Source organism: Rhineura floridana, chromosome 1 (genome assembly GCF_030035675.1).
Source record: "Rhineura floridana isolate rRhiFlo1 chromosome 1, rRhiFlo1.hap2, whole genome shotgun sequence".
Lineage (NCBI taxonomy): Eukaryota > Metazoa > Chordata > Lepidosauria > Squamata > Rhineuridae > Rhineura > Rhineura floridana.
The window spans coordinates 78,972,454-78,998,248 of record NC_084480.1 but is presented as its reverse complement, the minus strand read 5'-3'; the positions used below and the strand labels follow the sequence as shown (position 1 = coordinate 78,998,248).

General features: G+C 42.4%; 2 protein-coding genes across 6 annotated transcripts in view; both read right to left on the bottom strand.

Moving 5' to 3' along the window:
* TNFAIP8 (TNF alpha induced protein 8) overlaps nt 1-11,276 on the bottom strand; it is a 57,200-nt gene extending 45,924 nt beyond the window's left edge. The window contains exon 1 of one of the 2 annotated variants that reach the window (XM_061624717.1): nt 10,975-11,276. Coding sequence is in view for 1 of the 2 variants with exons in the window: in XM_061624707.1 (XP_061480691.1) it covers nt 10,309 (1 nt within the window). In the remaining variant the exon portion in view is untranslated. Of the gene's footprint in view, nt 1-10,308; nt 10,437-10,974 lie in introns of those variants that run through there. The other variant, XM_061624707.1, reaches the window with a different exon arrangement.
* A 2,374-nt stretch (nt 11,277-13,650) lies between these two features.
* The window catches only part of DMXL1 (Dmx like 1), a 144,252-nt gene continuing 132,107 nt past the window's right edge, over nt 13,651-25,795 (bottom strand). For 3 of the 4 annotated variants that reach the window (XM_061624653.1, XM_061624628.1, XM_061624635.1), the window contains 3 exons: nt 19,492-19,544; nt 18,726-18,943; nt 13,651-16,256 (listed from right to left, as the gene is read on the bottom strand). In XM_061624653.1, the coding sequence (XP_061480637.1) occupies nt 16,032-16,256; nt 18,726-18,943; nt 19,492-19,544 (496 nt within the window). In that variant the 3' untranslated portion in view covers nt 13,651-16,031. Of the gene's footprint in view, nt 16,257-18,725; nt 18,944-19,491; nt 19,545-20,978; nt 21,101-25,795 lie in introns of those variants that run through there. The other variant, XM_061624644.1, reaches the window with a different exon arrangement.

Below are 25,795 nucleotides of genomic sequence, written 5' to 3'. Positions count from 1 at the left end.
CGATGCCACTCCCTGCAGTGAAGCCTGGAGTTACATTTCTCTGCCCTGGAAGGATGGTTGCCAGCTTATTATAGAAAGGCATCACACTTGTTGCCACACCTGAGTGTTTCTTGTGGATGGTGATTTACTTGAGTTTCTTTTTCAAGGCATTCATTTTCTCCCTACACTGGGAGGTAATGAGGTGGTAACTCCACTGGCACATGTCCTCTGAGAGGTAGGTGAACATGGCATCCTTCCTAAACTGATGAATGAGTCCCTCCTGGATGTATGAAGATGTCTAGAGATAGATGAAGATCCCCACCTCCTCATTCTCTTTCCTGTGAAAAAATATTTGCTGGCAGTAAAGGATACAAGGGGCTGAGTATGTTGGGTCTCTTCATCAGTCACATAATATGTTTTGTGATGCAAGAAATTTGAAAATCATAGCTGAGGGTCACCAATGCGAGGGAACGTTCTAGAATGCAACCTTTTAAGAAAAATATCTGGATCTGTAGCACTGAAAGAATGTCTCTTAAAAAACTTCTCAAGGCACATACACACATTCTTGCTAAAGTCAGGCAGAGGGGTAAGGCTGGGACAAGTCAAAAGACTTCCAAGCATGTGAATGTAGGCGTTTAAGCAAAATCTGCTAATTACCCTGAAATTACAAACTGTAGATTGAGCTCCTTCTTAACGCCATGAAACCCTAGGGGACTATCTTTAGAAGTGCAAACTTTTTCTGTCTTAGCAGGTAACTACAGCAGTCTCAACTATTTTCCTCCCAAAAGCTATTCTGCCCCCTTCAAGTGGCAAAAGCAATTTTAGTAAAAGGATTTTGACTAGCAGCGTGCACTTTTCCATTGTACATTGCTGCTTTCCTTTGCATCTCTTTAGAGAGGTTGGCTTAGCAGAGTGGTCTTTTAAATTTTCCTCGCCTCATAGTGCAGTAGCTTGTCATGGAGTGGGAAGACAGTATATTCTCAAGCAGAATTAGGAACCAGGTCTTCATCAGGAAAAGCACCATTGAAAGCAACTTAGTCTTGGAGATGGTTTTGCTTTCCAGCAGCTCTTGCCTTACAATTCTGTAGCTTGGTGAATGACTTGGCACAGCAGCCAAACCAACCATGGTTAAGGACGGGTTACATTCTGGTTCACATGCAATGCTAAGCCATTGTTAAAACAAACCAAAATTCTCAGGCCAACAAACCACTGCTTTGTACTATGGTTTGTTGGGTGTTAATAAACTATAATTAAGGCTCTGAGCACAGTTCAGGTGATCAAATAAATGACAGTTTAGTAAACCATGGCTTAGTATTATGTGCAAACCTGGGGCCTTTTTAAAGGTCGGTCCCGCTTCTTGCCAGTATCAGAAGATGAAAATGAAGTGATCTACTGTAGTAAAGTCAAACCTTAATGCTCAGTAATTTCTTATTCATAAAATGCCATCCTTTCTTCTTTTGCTACTGTCACACAATGTTCAGTTTCTAGACAAGGCCCTTTGCAGCAAGAGTTAACACCCAATTAGATGACAATGTGCAATACAAATGCCATTACAGTAGGGCCCCACTCATACAGCAGGTTCCATTCCAGGCCCCAGGTATTAGTGGAACGCCAAAAAGGAGGGCGCCGACAAGCAGGGCCCTACTGTATTGAAATACCTTCCACGTGTTCCTATAGTGAATGTTTCTATAATGAAACTTATACTATCCCTTTTCCTGTGTATTATATACCACACCGCACCTGACCCAATCAGCTTGTAAAAACAAAACACCAGCAAGTCAAGATTTGTATGACAAATTGAAATTTAATGTACAAGTCAACAATTGGCAAAAACCAATGCAGCTACATGTTTACCAGTCATAATGTGATCCAATGGGATCGGTTTCAGCCTCTTCCTTCTGAGGATGTGGACAAGGTGTTGTCAACTGTGAAGCCTACCACCTGTCTCCTTGATCCATGCCCATCATGGCTCGTGATGAGCTGTAAAGAGAGATTGGGCGAAGGGATCAAGGCGGTGGTAAATGCATCCTTGAATGAGGGTGTATTGCCATTAGCCCTCAAGGAGGCAATTATAAAGCCCATCTTGAAAAAGCCCTCCTTGGATCCCCAAGATCTAAACAACTTTCGCTCAATTTCAAATTTACCATTCTTGGGCAAGGTCATTGAACGAGTGGTGGCTAATCAGCTGTCAGCGCACTTGGATGAAACGGATTATTTAGATCCATACCAATCGGGTTTCAGGACTGGACATGGAACTGAAACAGCCTTGGTCGCTCTGGTGGATGATATGAGGATGGCACTAGATAGGGGAGAATTCACCTTTCTGGTCCTCCTTGATCTCTCAGCGGCTTTCGATACCGTCGACCACGGTATCTTACTGTATCGTCTGGAGGGATTGGGAATAGGAGGCACAGTATTAAACTGGTTCCGTTCCTTTCTCTCCGATAGACACCAGCAGGTGGCATTGGGAGATGAGGTTTCAGACCCTTGGCCCCTCAACTGCGGTGTGCCACAGGGCTCTATCCTTTCTCCCATGCTATTTAACATTTATGTAAAACCGCTGGGAGCTATCATCAGGAGGTTTGGGCTGCAGTGCCACCAATATGCGGATGACACTCAGCTCTACCTCTCATTTAAGTCCTCACCAGAGTTGGCTGTGGAGACCATGTCCAAGTGCCTGGACTCCGTGAGTGGATGGATGGGAAGAAACAGGCTAAAGCTGAATCCTGATAAAACGGAGGTACTGCTCGTGGGAGACAAAGGAGGGTTGGGAAATATTGACCTGGTGTTTAATGGGGTAAAACTTCCCCTGAAGGACCAGGTCCGCAGCCTTGGGGTGATCCTTGATTCCGGGCTGACCATGGAGGCTCAGGTTTCATCGGTATGCCGGGCAGCTTGGGGTCAATTGCGTCTCATTCGAAGGCTGCAACCCTACCTTCCTGTCCACCAGCTCCCACTCGTAGTACATGCTCTGGTCACCTCTCGTTTAGACTACTGCAATGCGCTCTACGTGGGGTTACCCTTGAAAACAGTCCGGAAATTACAACTGGTACAAAACACAGCGGCTCGTTTACTTACGAATAGCCGCCGTTATGATCATATTACCCCAGTGTTATACAATCTTCACTGGCTTCCAGTTATTTTCTGGGCTCAATTCAAGGTGTTGGTATTAACCTTTAAATCCCTATACGGTTTCGGCCCAGTATACCTGAAGGAGTGCCTCCAACGTCATAAAGTGTGCCGCCCTACAAGATCTGCCACTCAGGGCCTTCTCTCGGTTCCGCCGACTAAAGTGGCTAGGTTGGTGAGGACTCGAGAGAGGGCTTTTTCTGTGGCAGCCCCCACGATTTGGAACTCCCTCCCAATGGATATTCGACATGCCCCTTCCCTAGATATATTTCGCCGGGGCCTGAAAACTTGGCTTTTCCTTCAGGCCTTTACGACCTTTGAGACTTCCAAGGTGAACTAGTTCTAGAACTGTAATATGAACAATCTACTAAATACTGTAATTTTTACATTGTACTGTACTGGCTATATTGTTTATTGTATTTTATCATGTTTTATTGTATGCCGCCTAGAGTGGCCACTGGCTAGATAGGCAGCCTATAAATTAAAGTTTATTATTATTATTATTTAATCATTCAATGAATTCAAGTATTCAATGAAGCCCCTCCCACAAATATCAAGGAAGGTGGCTAAGATCCATTAGGACAAGGATGAGCAACCTTGGGCCAAAATCAGCCTTCCAGGCTTCTGTACCTAGCCCTCAGGATTCTTCCCAGGCAGAGCCTCCAACCCAAATAAAGGTTAAAAATCACACACGTTTACTCATGTGCAAAGAGCCTTATGTATGCAGCAAGTTCAGCTATACGTGCTTGTAACATCTAGTTATGCAAACTAAACTAGAACATTCAGCATTGAAAACTGTAGCTCAAAAAAAGCAGTGATAAAAAAGAAGAGGAGTCACCCTGTTCTGAAAGTAATATATTAGGTGTGGAGAACCTCTGGCCCTCCAGACGTTGCTGAACTACAATTCCATTAGCCCTAGCAAGCATGGCCAATTGCCAGGGGTGATGGGAGCTGTATTCAGCAGCATCTGGAGACCCAAAGGTTCCCCACACCTGCAATATTGCCGGTGTGGTGCCTGGGGGTATCATGGTGTCCTTGAGTTCTTTCCCTGGCTCTCAAGAAGCCTCTGAGCAAACTCACTGGTCATGAGCTAGCAAGGGTGGTTACCATGTACTCCCTTGAATGACACTCTTTCCCACTTTCTCATTCAATCGTCCAATATCTGGAGGGCCTACCACTGGTTTAAAATAAGAACAGCATACTCTTAATTTAAATTTATTTTGTACTAATTTTGTATTTCAATAATAATAATAATAATAATGTTTATTTGTCAATTGATGCTTGAAGGTCTCTAAGCTACTTACGGACAATATTGCCAACAAAAACAATATATCATACTATAAAAACAAAACAATAAAAAACAACACCCCCAGACAGCCACAGGAAGTTTTAGCAGCATACTAACAATCATATCAGTCTATACAAGTCTATAAATCTTTACCTGGCACCGAAAAGATGTCAATAAAGGTGCCAGTCAGATTTTACCGGGGAGTGTATTCCACAGATGGGGAGCCACAACTGAAAGGGCCCTCAGAGGAGGGACCTGGAGAAGGACTTCAGTATAAACTTTAACATACAGGATCTGTGATGCACAAACATTATTATAAACTAACACATTTATTTATTTAATTTATATCCCATACTTTCTCTCAGAAGAAGGAGCCCAGGGTGGCACATATTCCCATCATCCCTAGGGGCTCAGCAATGGCAAATATCAACACAAATTTAAAATGATTTAAAATATCCATTACTTTAGAACTTGCTGAGCACTTCTGGTAAATACAGGAAGCTCTAATTTGATGATGCTCACAGGGATTGGTTTGGATAACAAAGACTTGTGAAAAAGTATTCTAACTCTTTAGGTTAGGCTTACTCTCTCCCCTTCAGAGCTAAAAGCATCCAGCAATATGTTTGACTGCATTTCGAAGCAATTGCCTAATTTAAGCCAACACTAGAAAAAAAAACTGAATTAAACCTGCCACTGAAAAGCATTTACTGTACATACACATGCTACCAGAAAGACCATTCTACTAATCCAACAATGTAAAATCACCACTAAGGCTGCAAAATTATGCATTTACCTGGGGTTAAGTCCCACTGAACTCAGTGGATTTACTTCTGAGTAGACAAATACACACTGGCAATGCAAGTTGTATAGTTTTCAGAATCTTCTGATCATTACAAAGCACACAGCTAACGTTTTGCTGAAAGTGATTGTCAGAGAGTAACGAGCTATCGACCACTCTCAGTTTTATTTAGAAATGGTTTCTATGCAGTCTTTATATTCATTTTCTAGGGGTAGCTGTGTATACATCAGATGCAGAAGAGCCTTGTGGCACTTTAACCTTAATCCAGACTGTTAGACAAAAAATCACACTGCCTGAGTTTGGGGTATGTTTGGACCCCAATGAGATTTCTAATGGAAGGATGGGGTCACTTTGTACCCCAGAGACCTTTTTCTTTGTCACCACAAGTTACTTGACACTACGGAAGCACCTAGAGCCCCCAAACCACTTATTCAGAGGAGGTAGAATTTTTCTGAGCAGTATACATTGGCTCCTTCTCTGTGTATATTGAGTAAACTGGGTTATTTTTGGCCCCCAGTGGTTTTTTCTGTTTCCAGAAGGAAAACGGTAAGTGGTAAGTGGCTGAAATTTGAGGACGTTGTATGAGTGACAGTTTATAACAATATCCTAGAAGGCCAACCCCATAGGTCTACTCATGTGTAAATTACACAATAAAAGGCAGAAATTTGACCCCAGAGCTTTTTGTTGGGATATTTGTTGGGCCCCAGTGATTTTTTGTTTCCAGAAGGAAAACGATAAGTGATAAGAGGCTGAAATTTGGCAACATTGTAAGGCTGACAGTTTGTGACAATGACCTAGGACAACAATCCTGTAGATCTACTCATGTGTAAATTGAACAACAAAAAGTGCACCTGGCAGTCCAAATGGACCCCAGGATGAAGGCCAACAAGTTTTTGTAGTAATGAAGGCTTTTGCCATAATAAATCTTAGTCTTTATCACAATATTATTTTGTGTTTACATCACTGAGCGATTGCAATGTAGCCTTTGTTTGATATGAAGCCTTTATGTAGGAGTGTTTCCCTTTTTTACAATTTACTCCTTTACCTGATGCTCCCAGGTTCATCACCTACTGTTATATTATCTATTGCTGCACTCTTTACTTTTTCCCCTTTACCACATTTTGGGCAGTAGCAGTATAGAATTATGCCTGACATCTCATTCAGTAAGGATAACAGACACAGAAATAAACTGGGCCTCTTGAGGGCTGCTTTACATACTAAATTGTTTTACAAGTACACAAAAAATTTACATGTACATGATATAAACATTTGTGGCATATATACGAGAGCCAAGTTCCATGACAGATGTATGCTATACACATTTGCTACAGTGTCTTCAAATTAATTTCTGTCCTAGCAAAGGTAGCAAACCCCACAGTAACTGAAAGTCTTATTTTGGAGAGTATACAAACATAGGAAAATATGCTACCGACTTCCATCACCAGTCTATAAGATGGCTGTATAGAAAGTCACTGGAAATTTAGATGGACAAGAACAAGTTCTCCAGCAATTTGAGACTTAGTGACAGACTTGCTGGACAGGCATGGACATCACCCCATCCTGGTAAGTAAAAAGAACTGCAGCCCTATTCGGCATTGTTCCTCATCAGAAAAACCACTGGATGAGGGAGCTGCACCTACTGGTCCTGCACCAGCATTCCCGCCAGCCTAGCCGCCATCATCCATTTGTTGCCGTGATGTGCTAGTAAAGGGAAGCTTCACATGTACAGGACACCTGTATAATCAGGGTTCTAAGCCACAGAGGGAGTCCACTCATGTGCCTTCTCTCTATCTATCTATCTAACCTGTCAATGGCAGAGGAGCTGAGCTGGTAGGGATGTTAATCATATGATGAATAAAGCCAGAATAGGGCTTCAATAGTGAGGATCACAGTGCCCTTAGTGGTTGCTAAACATACAACCAGAGCCTGCTGTTTAACTTTCTCCTGTCACAGTCCTATTCCAGAAGTCATTCAATTTTATCTGAACCTTGCAGAACTTTTGATCTGATCTCTGAACAAATGTTACCCTGTATCTCAGATATCAAACTGTTCAGTCCTGCCAGGCGTTTCTTCTTCACTGAGTAGTGAGCCAGAAACTCCTCCGCTTGCTGTATTACTTGAATAGTTGCCTGTCTTACAATTGTCACCTGTTAAGATGCTCCAAGTTTTTTTCCCCCTTGAAGTGTTCTTGAGAGATCTAGGTATTTCACAAACCATGCTTCACAAGTACAGAGACAAGCACTGTAATACACAATTCAGCATCCTGAAAATCTTTTTTTTTCTTTTAAAAAGTGAGTCTTTGAAAGAGTAAAGCCTAGTGAAATTTGAGACATTACAGAGCAATGAGTTATCAGGAGACACCTTAAATAACACTTTGCCCCTCCGTTGACTAGTGGCACCACCGATAATATGCACAAATATATTAAAAAATCATTTTTTTGCCAATTCATACAAACTGCAGAATCCAGCTTTTCTTGACAGAATTTATGGATTACCAGTGCATATTCATTTTCTTTTATTTCCTTTTTTAAGTGAAGAGAACACAGAGCTCTGGATTATTGGCAGGCAGGCAAATGTATCTATGGCCTAGACAGCATTTTTGCTTTTAAGGTGAGTACTTTCACTGAAGTTTGAGGCAGGAGTCTAGTACAAGGTGCAAAAGATTGCTCTGAACTATCCAACAGAATAAACTTAATTCATGGCAAAGATCAGGATGCATGTCCTATACTTCCTGCACTATACCTACTCAAATATGAATTATACATACTAAATTCATGTAACTATGCTTTTTAAAAATCAAATATTTGCTTTAGATGACAAGAAAAGGAAGAGAATGACTGCGTTGCTCATTCTAGTTACGTACAAATTAAAGTCTTATTTTAATATGTGAAACAGTGACAGGAGAAACCTGGTATGGCCATCTAATCCAAAACATGTTATACAATGTATAACAGGTGTGTATGGGTGCATGCGCACACACACAAAATGATTTCAAGAGTTTCACTCAGTTCTTCTATACTTTCTGAACTCTTCAAGCAAATGTAAGGTAAATGAAGTATTCACATGGGTGTATTCTATCCCAATTACCCCCAATTACACCATGGCAGAAGCCCATGAAATCAACACTCAGATTATGACAGACTGTTATCACTAAAACACCATCATATGCTGCCAAGCATTATGAATGTTTTTATTTACAATTTAATGTCAGAAATTTTGTTTGAACAGTCATTACTCTCAAGAGATTAATCAATAATGAACACTTTTGTTTAATTCTCCAAATTGGTAGATATTCCTTCCTGATTTTAGCTTACTTAAATTGTTCTAGCTATTAGCAATACTCAGGACAGATACTCTTGGAGGTCACTGATTTATAGGGTCGCCATAAGTCATAATCGACTTGGAGGCACATAACAACAACAACAGCAATATAGCTCATTTTGACAGAGTAAGTCAATTCATCTGCAGTTGTACCCATCAAAGAGAAAAACAAGACACCTGTTTGCAACTTCTCACACACCTTTTGTATACAACAGAGATGGGGAACCTGCGGCTCTCCAGAAGTCACTGGACTATAATTTCCACCATCCCTGCCCACTGGCCATGCTAGCTGGGGCTTATGCAAGTTGGGAGTCTAACAACTTCTGAAGAGCCACAGGTTCCTCATCCCTACTACATTGGCTACAGCAGCCTTCCCCAAATTGGTACCCTCCAGATGTTTTGCACTACAATAACATCAGCCCCAGCCAGCAAAGAATAGTCAGGTATGATGGGAGCTGTAGTTCAAAAATCTTGAGATCACAAGGCTGGGGAAGGCTAGGGTTATGGGTTAAATTTATTGTTGATGGGTTAAATTTATTTCTGAAGGGCAACAGCAGTTTGAACTGCTTGCCTGGTTATAAATAAAGCAGATAATGGAGCAAGTTAAAGCAGAAAGTAACACCCATGAAGTGTTAAGTTTTCATTTGGCTACCTAAAATGAACATTACAATGTAGCTTTAACATATATGTAACATTTATATATTTAAGACTACAATCCTAATCACAGTTCAGTTGCTTAAATTGGGGGGGGGGACGGGTCCTTTGGCTTTCCAGATATTGCTGAACTACAACTTCATCAGCCCCAGCAATGGCCAGGGATTAAGTGAGTCCCATCCCTGGCACTGATCCTAGTGACAACCATAGCCACAATGATAAGCCTCTTCAAGCAAGACAAATAACAGGCTAGAAGCACAGTACAGTTCAGGTGGGCATGAACCCAGGAGAGGACTTGGAAAAGGAAGAGCAGGGGATAGAAAAGGCTCTGGGCTACCAGTCTCTGGCAATGCCAGGGCAGCTGTATGTCTTCACATCTACACAAGCTGACCCAGCAGTTCTCACTAGACCATCTCCCCACTTTGCAGATTCACTTAAATAAAAGGCATCATCTGATTTCTCCTTACTTAGATATCCCAATTACTCAAGGTGGTGTATAGATATGGTTCTTCCCCTCCCAATTTTATCCACACAACAACCCTGTGAAGTAGGTTAGGCTGAGAGACAGTGACTGGCACAAGGTCACCCAGTGAGCTTCATGGCCGAGCAGGGATTTGAACCCTTGTCTCCCAGGTCCCAGTCCAACACTCTTAACCACTACACCACATTCGTGAAGTTGTTCTTCGTCCCAACAACCAAGAAGACTATGAAGTTCTTGTCGTTTGGGGGTGGTTTTCGAATGGGCCAACATGGCTACCTGTAATTTTTGTCTTCTCATTCTCACGAATTCGAAGGTTCAGACCTGGCTCTTGAAACATACATCTATAACTATGTCCCAATATATAAAGACAAGTTCTCGCTCTGGGTCAAATGAAGCGCTGCTTCCACCTACTGAAGCTGTAAAGCAGACTTCTTGGCAAGATTTAGCACGTTTCTCTCACCTCAGCCAAGCCGATGGGAGTAAAAACTTGTCTAGGGGATAGACCCCCGCCCACTATAAATATTTAAAAAATAAACAAACCCTTCCCCCCCTTCCTAAACACATTCCTCATAAAGGCGGCTTCTCTTCCCACGTAACTCATAGAAGGCCTATCTTGCCCCCACTCCTCAAAGGCCGCGTAGAACTAAAGTGACTCACTGTATATCCTGGCGAGAAACAGAAAAACGAACACCACAACACCTTGGAGACTCCTTAACAACTCACTCTCTCTATCCCAGAGATACGAGAAAGGCTGGGAGAGGAGGCTGTCCTCCAGGGAAAATAGGAGGTGGGGTTTGAAACTTTGGACCAATAAGAAGTTTGAAGAGAACAAAAGAGGCGGGGCGGGCGGGGTCTCAGAGAGGGGCGCCGCTAGTAGTTTGAAAGGTGCGCTGTGTGGGCTTTTCTTCTGGTTGGCGCTTACTACTGGCGGGGGACGGCACTGGCAAACGCTCTCTGCCGACCTCGCCGAGAGGGGCGTTGTTCTTTTTCGGGCACCCAACAGGGAGTTAGGAGTCGAGGCGTTTCTCGATGGTTTTCTTTATAAAGAAATGGAGATAAAACATGTGCAGCCCCTTCAGAAATGCGTCATCTGTGGGTGTTCGCCGCTGCTGTTGCTTTACCAATTCTTTTATCAGCGTGGAGCCACCGCTAGACTTCTTCATTGTTTTTGCATGATCGCGTTTGCATTTGAGCATTAGTAATGAGGAGCACCGCTCTCGCATTACTGGGCCTTCTAACCCCATTTTCTGTATACTCTTCCCCCCCCCGCATTTTATGCGTACGTGCAAAAAGATAGATACGTGCACACCTATTTATACTCACCAATCTGCAGGGTAGAGTGCCTGCGCTTGTGTACTGAAAACAGCAGCACCCACGCCCAAATGGAAGATACCAGCAGACGAACACCCAATATTTACAAAAGTACAAAATGTCTTTAGGTAGGGCAAAGCCCCCAAAGGGGAGAAAATAACCTCCCATAACAGCTCAGGATTGAGCGTACTCCGCGGGCATATATTGACTGTTATGGGTGGCCGAGAAATTAACGTAGCTAACATCTCAACCTCCCACTTAGCTAACCCCCCCTCGTCACACTGCCTTTTCTGGGGATGTTATACTGGAACAATTTGTTGCAACTCCCACTTCCTGTGCGCGTAGTATTTATAAAGAGGTGCTAGGCTTGAGGTTTGCTTTGAAAATGTATGGCCTTAACCAAGCTTGAAACAACAAAAAGTTATTGGCACCTCTTGTTCCAAAGTTGAAAAATGACTTATGGGCGACCCTATGAATAGGGTTTTCATGGTAAGTGGTATTCAGAGGGGGTTTGGTATTCAGAGGAGGTTTCATTGCCTTCCTCTGAGGCTGAAGTGCTGAAAAGGGAACCTCTGCTGATTTGAGGAATAGATATCAGCCTTTGAAGGAAGCAGGCTAGAAATGTTTAGTTTATAATAGAGTTATGTAAGAAGCAGGCAAGTTCTGACTTTGCTGCATTAATTGTAGGACCCCCAGATTTGCCATTAATGCAGCTTTGGTTCTATCTCTTAAAGCAGAATAGTAGCATACCACCTCAAGTGCTATGGAAGTGGTAGGCAATAGTTACAGATTTTGGGTTTTAACTAATTAAAGCACACTGCTTTTTCTATTCAAATATGCCAAGTAGTATACAAAATATTAAGAAGATACATGTAAAAGGCAGAAAATGAGTAAGACAAGTTTAAATGCTATTCTTCACAGTAAAAGCAAACACCTAGTTTTTGAAGCTTTAGGAATTTAATACATCGAGAGTCCTCCTTTTCTTGCAATTGCAGTTCTTTGACCATTTTTACGATTCTCAGACTCAATAGCTTCCCTTACTGATCAACTACACCTATTTTAAGCCCTTCATTTAGCTCCACAGTCTTCAACTTCACCTTTTAGGAAAGCCTAAATAGACCTACCTATTCCCAAGAAAAAAAGGAGACTCTTCATCTTTCTGAAAAATGCAGTCAAATTGTTGTCACAGGTGTGGCCTCTTATGTGTCTAGTTTTGCAATATGGTAGCTCTCACCTCATGAACTTCTTACTATTACATAATAATTAAAGCATATTAGTCTGCTTCAGATGACAAGCTTCTGGCAGTCATAGAGCTGAATAGTTTGAAGCAAAAGCAGTCTTCCTGGCTGACATAGGAGACAAAATTAAAATCCAAATATTTTATACATGAGGCACAACAAAAGCTCAAAAACAGCTTTAAATGTTGGCTAGAAGACTTTGGAGGAAATTACTTCCACTGCTCTCACCTTCATTTGAATAAGGAGATACCATAGCATCTCTGATGTGTTGAATCACCTGAAAGGGCGCTATCAGTACAAACTGGCCAGGGGCCACAGTTCTGGCCTGGTCAATGAGGGTCCTTCGCCCTGACAGCCACATGTTGAGCATGGACATCTGTGTAAGGTGTGATGGAGAACCTATAGCCATTCAGATGTTGCTGGGCTACAACTGTTGATTCCTGACTGTTGGCCCTTTTGGCTGGAGCTGATGGAAACTCAACAAGATCTGGAGGGCCACAGGTTCCCCATTCCTGCTGCACATTGACTGGGCTCAAGTTTCCAATGTGCCATTTGACTTGCAATAAACAGTGATTCTCATTGTGAAGAAAAAGAGTGGTTTGGAAGGGAAGGGGTTTACTAACATACATGTATCGTGCTCCCCTGAATATCAAGACAATATATATTGACTCTTTTGCACACTGATAGCATATTAATGTATAGCACTGTCTTAAAGGGTATCTAGTGATAGTGTGAAGCAACAAGTGATTGTGTGAAGTAAGTTCAGTTCCCTGATGAAATGTTAAACATTTTTAGATAAACTCTAAACATTCATATAGCCTAATCACATTCATTTTAAATATTAATCTTAAATTTCCTAGGTTATTCCCCATAATGGAAAGCTATGGGTTATCAAGTAAAGTGTGTGAATCACACGAAGCAAAAATATAACACAGCTAGGGTGGATGCAAATGAGCACATCTAATACCACATCAAACAGATGTTCAATGTTTTCAGTGTAGGTACCATAGCTGATTAGACATAGATTTAATTGGCTGGCAAACAATCCTGGTTGCTTCTGAGACTTCTTTTTATTAACACTAAAATGGCAATAAGCTTTTTTTGGGGGGGGGGGAGAAAGAAAAGTACATGACCATGCTGGCATTTTTTTCATCCCCCCCTCATATAATGTGTTTAAATTATGGTTTCATATCCTGGCTTGTTTTTTGATTATTTTAAACAAAACACAGTTTATGGAGTTCAGATATAACAGGGAACTAGGGTTAGTTTTAAATTTGGAAGTGGAATGCTTCAATCTCTTCACTTGGAGCCCAAAAGAGAGAGAGGAGGGTAGATGTTAAATCAGGGGGAAGACAGATGGAAAATTATGACTATCCTTAAAATGATCATGCTGTATAAAGTGTTTTCATAGCAAAATGTCCATCGCAACTATGGCATTTTGGAGCAGTGAGTCTCTGCATAACTGTTTATTTAGGTATTAAGGGTGTGTACTAAATACATGACAATATTACAAAAGTGTAGTTAATAGCTTAAGAGTAGTCTCCATAAACACACTCATTCACCCATTTTTCTTGCAGAAGTGCAGCATTGTACACAATATTGGAACACTGGCATACTTAAAGTGCAACTTGTCAAAAAGTTTACTAAAATGATACTACTTGTCAAAATATAAATTTCCACCTTAAATATATTTACTATAGCATAAAAAAGACTGAATTGCTGTTATCCTGAACTGTAGGCTTTCAGTATACTTGGCTGCCTTGCAATTCAAATATAAAATTCAGAAATTGAAAAATTAGGGTCTCTCTCTTAACATTGACATCATCTTCCCATGTTTGTCTTTTGAATTCAAATGTGAAGGGCGACAATGTTTACAGAATAAATGCTTTAATACATATACATGGAATAAAATGGTCACAGCGCTCAAACTCACAATCCACTCCCAAATATTTGTGCAGTCTTTCTGCCTAATGCCAGCATAACTTCCCATAACCCTAGCACATCATTGTTAATGACTTTATACAAGCCCCACAAAAGGCACAGGCCACTCTAAGCACTTATTTGCTGGTGCAACATCATGATTGCAATATTAAATGGATGTCTTCCAAACACATGACCAATAGACTATTGCACTTGATAGGACTATTGTCACTGAGTCACCCTTGTGGCCTTATCATTGTGTCCTAAAACTTTAAATGTCATGTTATACATTTTCAGAGGAAAATAAGTAAAATTCATTGTACCAAACAACTGTACTAGCTCTTTGAAATGCTGTTGTGCATTTCTTCTCTAAAACAGTAGCATATGTTATTGCACAAATTTATATGCAGGCTGAGTGCTTAAAACCATCTCTGTGCTCCTTGCACTGGAATCTGCAAAAATTACATTTAAATCATATAAAATGTTACAAAATATTAAAATTAAAATATTAAAGTGTCCTGAGAATATTACAAAAATCATTATACAAGCCCTTCATTTTTGTTTTATTTACAGCATCCATTCCCAGACAATTTATTTACATGAAACATTGTACTAACACTGTTCCCCCCACCTGACAAAATACTTTAGCAAAAGGTATATCATTTGTATTTGAGTAACCAGTCTCTTATCTAGTTTACATATTTTTCATTTCTACACTTCAAGTGAAAAATTAACCCAGAATAGTTGTTGCATGAACTGTTTTAAGCACATAGAAAATGTTGAAGGCTTTGTGCATTTTTATATTTTGGTCTAAACAGTGTGTACAATTTTTACATTTTGGCAAAAGAAATGTGTTAATCCTATTTGAATATGCTTTTTTCTGTTATGAATCTATGCTATATTTCATACCCTAGAACAGTCATTCTCTTTTGCAATATTTTCTAAATTTGCTTGTGTCAGAAAGGTAATTACAAAGCTAAACAGTACAATCTAAGTGCTGGAAAAACTAGCATCTTTGGGATAAATGAAAACAAATTCACTGGAAAAAGAGTAAAGAACATTATTTGTCTATTTCCAGAAAACACATAGCATTTTACAAAAGAAAGATTCTCATTCAGTATCCTATGCAGCACATTCCTATAGTTCATTCCATCATCACTAAAGCTTCATGTACTATTTTTTAAATATTATTATGAAACAGTTTTATGAGGGAGATATTCACATAATATTTGCATATTTAACAGGGCTCAGATAAAAATATATATGCTGTGTATCTCTTGGTTTAAGGAAAAGACTGCCAACCTGATAGCAGTCATTCAAGCATGGAAAATTCTAACATAAGGGCTATCCTTCAATTCTTCGCTCTGCATACTGAGTTCAAATTGCAACAATGATCAACTTCGATTCCAGGAATTAGGGTGGCTCAACTGTTAGAATGCTTTCCTACAGCAAGTCTCAGTATTGCATGGGCATCTACTTAAGAGGTGAGTTGCTTATTTTACACAAGGACAACCCATAATCATGGCTAGCTAGAAAAATGAATTTGGCAACAGACAGTTCTATTTATCAAGCTAATATCATAAGGCTTCCTTATGGTATGGTATTTACAGAAGAATAAATGAAAGAGACCATGCTTACTAGCAGGGGATGAAGCATTATCAAAACTTAAAAAACACAGAACACTTGAGCAACATACATATTTTAAATATTTACTGAATCATCTAGGATGGTTTAGGCAAAATCAGAAAGAACTTACTAAATCTTTAAGGCATCAGAGCATCAAGGACTGAAGCGCCAAGGAATAAATATAAACATCAAAAATGTTATCGTGGTGTTACCTGTACAATCATCAACATACTTTATATACAATTGTTACCCACTTGTCACATATTTTTCATTATTAACACCACATTAGAGCATGAATTTCACATCACTTTTCAATACTTCACTGAATGAGCTAAATCGATCTGGCAAGATTCTCATCTTTACTGTCCCATCAGCTCCGCATGAGAATATGTGATTTGCTGGTCCTGTCTCAATCTGCATGACACCTGTCCCAAGATTTCTGAAAATAGACTGTCGAGAATGTTCATTGATGAAAGTATGAAGAAGACCAAAGTTAGACAGACTCCATACCTAAAAACACGAACAAAAGTAAATTCAGTATGTGGGTTTGTTTGTTTTTGCTAGAGTGTTACATAAATACTGTTTATCTGATATCTGTTTTGTTGTTATGTGCCTTCAAGTCATTTTGACTTATGGCGACCCTATGAATTGGCGACCTTCAAGAGCATCTGTTATAAACCACCCTGTTCAGATCTTGTAAGTTCAGGTCTGTGGCTTCCTTTATGAAATCAATCCATCTCTTGTTATGGCCTTCCTCTTTTCCTACTCCCTTCTGTTTTTCCAAGCATTATTGTCTTTTCTAGTGAATCAGATCTTCTCTCGGTGCGTCCAAGGTATGTTAACCTCAGTTTCATCATTTTAGCTTCTAGTGACAGTTCTGGTTTAATGTGTTCTAACACCCAATTATTTGTCTTTTTCGCAGTCCATGGTATCCGCAAAGCTCTCCTCCAACACCACATTTCAAATGAGTGGATTTTTCTTATCTGCTTTTTTCACTGTCCAACTTTCACATCCATTCATAGAGATTGGGAATACCATGGTCTGAATGATCCTGACTTTAGTGTTCAGTGATACATCTTTGCATTTGAGGACCTTTTCTAGTTCTCTCAAAGCTGTCCTCCCCAGTCCTAGCCTTCTTCTGATTTCTTGACTATGGTCTCTATTTTGGTTAATGATTGTGCCAAGGTATTGATAATCCTGGACAAATTCAATGTCCTCATTGTCACCTTTAAAGTTACATAAATCTTCTGTTGTCATTACTTTAGTCTTCTTGATGTTCAGCTGTAGTCCTGCTTTTGTGCTTTCCTCTTGAACTTTCATCAGCATTTGTTTCAAATCATTACTGATTTCTGCTAACAGTATGGTATCGTTTGCATATCTTAAATTATTGATGTTTCTTCCTCCAATTTTCACACCTCCTTCACCTTGGTCCAATCCTGCTTTCCGTATATGTGCTGTATATAGATTAAACAAATAGGGTGATAAAATACACCCCTGTCTCATACCCTTTCCGATGGGGAACCAATCGGTTTCTCCATATTCTGTCCTTACAATAGCCTCTTGTCCAGAGTATAGGTTGCACATCAGGACAATCAGATGCTGTGGCACCCCCATTTCTTTTAAAGCATTCCATAATTTTTCATGATCTACACAGTGAAAGGCTTTGCTGAAATCTATAAAGCACAGGGTGATTTCCTTCTGAAATTCCTTGGTCCTGTTCCATTATCTAACGTATGTTTATGATATAATCTCTGGTACCTCTTCCCTTTCTAAATCCCGCTTTCTTGCTCCATATATGGCAAGAGCCTTTGTTGTAGAATCCAGAGCATTACTTTACTTGGATGGGATATTAAGGCAATATCTGATATCTGTGCTGTTGTATTAAAATTATTTCATCAAGAATGTAACTTTGGTTACAGTATTTATTTTATTTTATGGTTCCTATTGTGAGACTCCTTGAACTTTTTTAAGAAAGGGTATAAATACATTAAATAAACAATAAATATATAATTAAGGCAATACTAAAAAGAGCTAGGGCTAAGGAAAAAAGCAGAAGAATATGAAGCACTCAAGATCATTCTCAGGCAATGCTATAATACGGAAAGTGGGATTGGACCTAGATGAAGGAGGTGTGAAAATTGGAGGGAGAAACATCAATAATTTAAGATATGCAGACGATACCATACTGTTAGCAGAAATCAGTAATGATTTGAAACAAATGCTGATGAAAGTTCAAGAGGAAAGCACAAAAGCAGGACTACAGCTGAATGTCAAGAAGACTAAAGTAATGACAACAGAAGATTTATGTAACTTTACAGTTGACAATGAGGACATTGAACTTGTCAAGGATTATCAATACCTCGGCACAGTCATTAACCAAAATGGAGACCATAGTCAAGAAATCAGAAGAAGGCTAGGACTGGGTAGGGCAGTTGTGAGAGAACTAGAAAAGGTCCTCAAATGCAAAGATGTATCACTGAACACCAAAGTCAGGATCATTCAGACCATGGTATTCCCGATCTCTATGTATGGATGTGAAAGTTGGACAGTGAAAAAGGCAGATAAGAGAAAAATCAACTCATTTGAAATGTGGTGTTGGAGGAGAGCTTTGCACATACCATGGACTGCGAAAAACACAAATAATTGGGTGTTAGAACAAATTAAACCAGAACTGTCACTAGAAGCTAAAATGATGAAACTGAGGTTATCATACTTTGGACACATAATGAGAAGACATGATTCACTAGAAAAGACAATAATGCTGGGGAAAACAGCAGGGAGTAGAAAAAGAGGAAGGCCAAACAAGAGATGGATTGATTCCATAAAGGAAGCCACAGACCTGAATTTACAAGATATGAGCAGGGTGGTTCATGACGGATGCTCTTGGAGGTCGCTGATTCATAGGGTCGCCATAAGTCATAATCGACTTGAAGGCACGTAACAACAACAACAATAAAACGGAATTATATAATGTGTTACCTTTATATTTCCTTCAGCAGATCCCGTGACAAAATATTCTTCTGTAGGATCCACAGCAATTGCTTTAATTGGAGAATCGTGACTCTGGAAAAACTGTCGTTGCTGCTTTTGCCGAAGATCTATTAAACAGGTATAGCCTTTTCTGCCACCAGAAATTAATAACTGGTGTTTGGGAGCATATGCCAAGACAGTTGCTCCAGTATCATGACAAGTAAAGGCTGAAATCCAAATCAAGAAAATTAAATAATACTTTGTTACTATTTTATTTTCAGGGTGTGATGTGGAGTGTAACAATAATAATATAGCACATGAACTGAAATACTAAAGCAAGGTTTTAAAAACGGCTTTGTGTTTGTTTGCATTATAGCGTATCCATACAAAGAACCACTTAAAGATATTTGTTGTACTGTTATTAATACATATATTTAACAAGATGCTGCCACTAATCTCCAGCACAAATTTCAACAATGAATTGATCATTTGACCGCATCAATTTCATATCACTTTTCAATACTTCCCTGAATGAGCTAAATCAATCTGGCAAGATTCTCATCTTTATCTCATCAGTACTCATGTACAATGAAAAGTGATTTGTTAGAACCACCCTAAATAAGCAAAAATAATGTAGCTTTAGATTATATTTTATTTCCCAGCTGAAGAATGTAGTGAATTGTATGGGAAACATGATAATTTGAAATCTTAAAACTTTATCCACATATATATCTATAGTTTTAAGTTGTTTGTATATATACACGTTTAAGCTTACCATGTACTAAGCTACTGGAATGTGCAACCAAAGTGTCCCACAGACAAATATTTCTAAAAAAAAGAAGATAAAAATCACCAAGGAAATCACTTCTCTGAATTTCATTTCCTTCTGACCTCACTTTTTACACCCCCCAACTAAGTGATTTATATACATATATACACATGCACATATTTTGCTGATAAAAAGACTGATTCTAAGTATTCAGATGCCTTAAGCAATCTACTATTGTGAAATCAAAATGCATACCATGAGGCTCTTACTACGTTTGGGTGGAATCTTAAGTTCTTGTGAGTGGGAACTCCACTCATGTTTTAGTCTTCTTCCTGGCAGCAGTGGGGAGATCTAACTTTCACTGACTCCCTTTTACCCTGTAGCTTCTTGTGCCCACTGCAAATTTGCTCAGGATAGTTGGGGGACCCATCAAAAAAGCATGGGAGGTGGTGCTACGGGCTGCAGAAGGAAGGGAGAATTGGCAAAAATAGCCTCCCCGCCACCCCAGCCAGTGGAAGTCTCCAGTGAATTGGAGTTCCTTCTGTTCATGGAAAGACAACTCTGGATCCAATCCCATGTGTTCACAATTGCATTTTGAGTGGAACTTAAAGTGTCATAGAGATGTTGACTCCCCTCCCTTCACCTGGTGCTCTTGCCCCTGCAGTCGTTCCCAGGGTCTTTTCTCCAGTACCGTGATCGAGTGTGGCTGGGAGAAAAGCACCTGGGGGAGAAGCTGCAGAGGGCAAGATACCAGAAGGTTCAGCACCCCTGTCAGCATTGGTCTTTAAATCATGCCCTTACACCCTGATTGTGTGAAAGACATAGGATCTTACATAAATGTAATGAGCAAACGTATTGCGATAGTTATTGTAAAAATATGTACTAGATTTCAATAGAAGAAATGACTTATCAGACTTTTTTAAAAACATAAGACAACAATACAACTAGTTGCTCAAACAGGACTGTTTTCTCCCTCTTCTCTCCTGCAGCCACTAAGAAGAACAGCTCTTGCTATACAACTGGAAGGCCCAAACTCTGGACTTCTGTTGACTGGCAAGTACAGCCCTCCAACTCATTTGAGTTTGACTTTTGCTAGTTTTGTTTTTAAGTTTAAGTGTCCTTGACTTAATAGCCCCTCTCCTCTTTCCTTTCCTCCAAGGTGAACAATAGCCAATTTGTACTATCTAACATGCTAGCTACAAATGACATTACAATTCCTGTAAAACAGAGGAGGGCAACCTGTGACCCTCAGCCTAATTGCATGTGGCTCTTCATCTAATTTCATGTAGATGACAAGGGAAAAAGAGTGAGGACAAGGGGTGGCAGAAAGAGCAAGTAAAAGAGTGGCCTCCCTCCCCTTTGGTTCCGCCTTGCCCACATGCAATTCTTGACAGATTACCTCTGAGGGAATGAAGCCCTCAACAGAAAAGAAGACAGCCCACCCTTGCTGTAAAGGGTAAAATGGTCCCTTGGACCCACCTGAAGGGTGATTTTCACAGGGTGATTGGGTAGTACTGCCATCTAGCGTCCGAAGGCAAGAATGCACTAGAGTTAAAACCTGGGGCTCGAGCCCCTCCCACTCCAGTCTTCATGATGATGAGTCCGAAGTGGTAATCTGAAAGTAACCAAAGGGCAAAAGCCCCAGCAGCAAAGAAAATATACATAGCAAATATCATAGAACTTGCAACATAAGAACAGGTTTTAACTAAAGAAAATCAGACAGAGCACGAAGCACATAGATTGAACTATATACGAAATACTGAACGAATTTCCCCAGAAATCCCCCACAAGGGAGGGACGTGATGGCAGGCGTACCTGTGAAAATCACCCTTCAGGTGGGTCCAAGGGACCATTTTCCACAGGTAGCCTGCCATCAGATTGGGATGTACCAACGTAGCCCCCTAATAGGGAGGGATTCCTAGGAAGTTACAAATCAGAAATAACGTGTTGCAGGACACGTCTCCCAAAAGAGGCGTCAGCTGAAGCATAGCGATCAATCTTATAATGCTTCACAAAGGAGTTAGGGGTAGCCCATACCGCCGCTCTGCATATGTCTGTAAGAGGAGCATTAGTTAGGAAAGCCGCCGTAGTGGCAGCAGACCTGGTCGAATGGGCCGTGATGTTAGACGGCACTGGCAAATTAAGTGACTGATATGCAATAGAAATACAGGCTCGAAGCCAACAGGACAAAGTGGATTTGGACACCTTTTTTCCCAAAGATCTCGGATGAAAGGATACAAATAATGCGTCTGTCTGTCTAATATCCTGGGTGCGAGAGAGGTAAACTTTGAGCACTCTCCTAACATCCAGCGAATGCCAGGCCTTTTCGAGGGGATGGACTGGCTTTGGACAAAAGGATGGAAGTACAATGTCCTGGCTACTGTGGAAGACTGAGTTGACCTTAGGAGAAAACGATGGATCCAGCCTCAGGACTACAGAGTCCTTATGGAATACGCAGAGATGACGGGCCGATGACAGGGCCTGTCATCCGAAATCTGCCTCGCTGAAGTGATAGCCACGAGGAAAAGGACTTTAAAAGACAACAGTCTTAGAGGCACTGAGGCAAGAGGCTCAAATGGAGGTCACTGTAATGCCTGCAAAACTTTGGAGAGGTTCCAGGATGGAAAGTGGTGACGTACCGCTGGAGAGAGGTGGGTAGCTCCTCTTAAGAAGCGTTTGATGAGCGGGTGAGTGCCTAGGGGTGCTGCCGATGAAGAAACAGACAGAATTGAGGAGATGGTGGAGGCCTGTCTACGCAGGGTGTTCGGTCTGAGTCCCAATGTCATGCCTCTGTATAGGAACTGTAGAACGTGCTGTACAGTGGCTTGGGGTGCTGAAAAACCTTTAGAAGTGCACCAGCTGGAAAAAGTACGCCAAGTACTCTGATAGATTCGAGTAGTTGACGGACGCCGAGATGCTAAAATAGTGTTTATGACCCCTTGAGACAGACCAGCAGAGATCAACTGTGTCCGCTCAAAAGCCAGGCTGTCAGTCTCAGCCAGTTCGGGTCCGGATGCCAAACTGGTCCTTGGGAGAGAAGATCCGGCCTGATTGGAAGAGTCCAGGGAGCCGCCATTGACATCGAGAGGAGGTGCGAAAACCAGGGTCTGCGAGGCCAGTAGGGTGCTATGAGTAAAATCTGTCCGTTCGAGTCGGAGTTTTGTCAATGTCCTGCCTAGGAGTGATATAGGCGGGAAGGCATACAGGAGCCCGTGTGGCCATGGTGTCGTCAGCGCATCCACTGCTTCCGCCGTTGTCTCTAGGTACCTTGAGAAGTAACGAGGCAGTTGGCAGTTTTGGCTGGAGGCGAAGAGATCCAGTGAGAGGGGGCCGAACCGCCGCTGAAGGAGGGTGAACACAGCTGGATGAAGTTTCCATTCTCCCGGATGGATCGTTTGCCTGCTGAGCCAGTCGGCCGTAACGTTTAGCGTGCCGCTGAGGTGTTCTGCTCGTAATGACAGGAGGTGGGACTCGGCCCAGTCGAAGAGTCGTGTCGCTTCCTCCTGTAGAGCCCTGGACCTTGTGCCTCCTTGTCTGTTGATGTGAGATTTCACGCAAACATTGTCCGTGCGAATTAGGACGTGTTGTAGAGCAAATAGTGGCTGGAAGTGTCTTAGAGCGAGATGAGCAGCCCTGAGCTCCAGCCAGTTGATGTTGTAACTTAGTTCCTGGGTTGACCACACGCCTTGGACAAAGGTGGAGTTGCAGTGGGCTCCCCAGCCGGACAGACTGGCATCCGTGGTGATTAGGACTCTGGTTGGGTCCCGGAACGGTGTCCCCTTGGTAAGGGAAGTTGTGGATACCCACCAGCGGAATGATTGCGTCAGAGATTGGCCCAGAGGAATTACGCGATGGTTGGACTTGGAGATGTCCGCTTGAAAGGGTAGGAGAGCCCATTGTAAAGGTCTGGAATGATGTCGGGCCCACGGAACAATGTAGATGGTGGAGATCATTGCCCCGAGAAACTGGGCCAGAAACATGACATCTGCTGTGGGGCGATGTAGAAGTAAGTTTGCCATGGCTGTGATGGAAGCAATACGGTCTGGGGACAGAAAGGACATGGCTAGGGATGTGTCCAGTATTGCCCCTAAGTGCTGGAGGCGCTGAGTTGGTTGTAGATGACTCTTTTCGGCATTGATCAGCCAGCCGTGAGAGTGTAGTGCCTCTAGGGTGAACTGGATCTGCCTGTTGGCCAAGTCCCGGGAGCCTGCTCGGAGGAGGAGGTCGTCGAGATAAGCATAAATATGGACCCCCTGGAGGCGGAGATACGCCAGCACGGTGGCCATCACTTTGGTGAAGACTCGGGGGGCCGAGGAGAGGCCGAATGGAAGGGCCCGGTATTGAAAATGGAGGTGGCCTAGTGCAAATCTCAGGAACCGTCTGTGACCCGGGCAAATTGGGATGTGTAAGTAAGCGTCCTTCAGGTCGATGGATGCGATAAAGTCCCCTTGTTGTAGAGCCTTTACAATAGACGCCAGAGATTCCATCTTGAAGTGGCAGTATTTGACGAAGCGGTTGAGGCCCTTGAGGTCTAAGACCGCCCTCCATGAGGAGTCTCGCTTGGGGACCGTAAAGAGGACGGAGTACACGCCTTGTAGCCGTTCGGATGGGGGAACAGGCTCTATAGCGGCTATCTCTAGTAGATGTCGTAGTGTGTCCTGCATGATCTTTTTGCGTGCCCTGGAGACGGGGGAGATGCAAAATTTGTCCGGTGGTGTCCGCCAAAATTCTATATTGTAGCCCTGGGTGAAGAGAAGTCTGACCCAGGAGATGTTTGTCAAGTTTAGCCAGATGCTGGAGAAGAAGGAGAGTCTGCCTCCAATGGGGATGGAGTCAGAACTGCCTGCGTTGACGGTTTCCTCTGCCATATGCCTGCCTGCTCTGGTATTGGCCCCTGTATTGTGATCGTTGTCTGGACCAGGGTGCCTTGAAGGGACGGAAATTTGTAGGCCTGGTGTCCCGTCCACGTCCACCGGGTCGTCCTCTCCGAAAGGGTTGGAAGGAACGGTAAGGGGTAAACCGTCGTACGGGTCTGCGGTCGTCTCTTTTGGCCGTAGCTAGTGCAGGTTTACGATTGTCCTTGGGGTCGACAAGGACTGCTTTGAGAGCGTCCTCGCCGAAGAGCATATTTCCCGAGTATGGAGCTAAGGATAAGTTGGTTCTGGCAGTCGAGTCGGCGTCCCAATGTTGGAGCCATAGAGTACGACGAGCTACAATTTCGGCTGCAAGGGCGCGTGCACCATGATGGGAAGCGTCTAATGTGGCGTCGGCCACAAAGGCAGCAGCCTTGTGTATCTTGAGGATACCTTTCCTTAGTTTGGCGGATCTGGGTTGGGTTCGTCAAGGATATCCTCTAACCACATCATGGAAGCCCGTGAGAAGATAGAGGCAGTAGAAGAGGCCTGGATGGAATGAGCGGAGGCCTCATGGATCTTACGGAAGACAAAGTCAAGCCTCCTCTCATAGGGGTCCTTGAACAGTGATTCGCCTTCCTTTGGAAGGAGAGAACGGGATACAAGATTGGAAATAGGTTGGTCCACCCCCGGGACGTTCAGAAAGGACATGGATTCCGGGTCCAGGGTATAGAGCTTGTTGGCTAAGGAGGAGGAACGACGTGGACGAAGGGGACGGGCCCATTCTTCTCTGGTCAGTTTTTTAATGGGGTCTGGCACGGGAATGAAGTGCTGCACTGATCTGGGGGACTTGAGAACTCTGGCACCGTTGACAGGAGGGACAACCGGTTGAATAAGTTCTGGTTGAATGCCAAGAGTGTCCATGACTCTACGTGACAGACGAGAGAAATCCGCCGGGTCAAACAGGCCTAACAGCCTAACAGCCGCGGAGCCCCCGCAAACACGAGAGAGCAGCAGCCGCTGCTGGAGGAGGTTGAGAAGGCTGAGTAATAAACGGCAAAAAAGGGGGAGGGGGGGACCGCAGCCGCGGAGCCCCCGCTAAATGGGAAAGAACAGCAGCCACTGCTGGAGGAAGTTCTGAAAGCTGAGTAACAAACGGCAAAGAAAAAAGGGGGGGGGAGGATCGCAGCCGCGGAGTCCCCGCTAAATGTAAAAGCAGCAGCCGCTGCTGGTAAAGCCTCAGGGAAGAACCCCGAAGAAATCAAGAGGTAAAAAGATAAGAAGAGTAACAGAATGGAAATAAGACTTAGCTACGCTCTGTCTAAATTCAGATCTGCCTCGGACGGAGGCAAGAATGAAGAGTGGGAGGGGCTCGAGCCCCAGGTTTTAACTCTAGTGCATTCTTGCCTTCAGACGCTAGATGGCAGTACTACCCAATCTGATGGCAGGCTACCTGT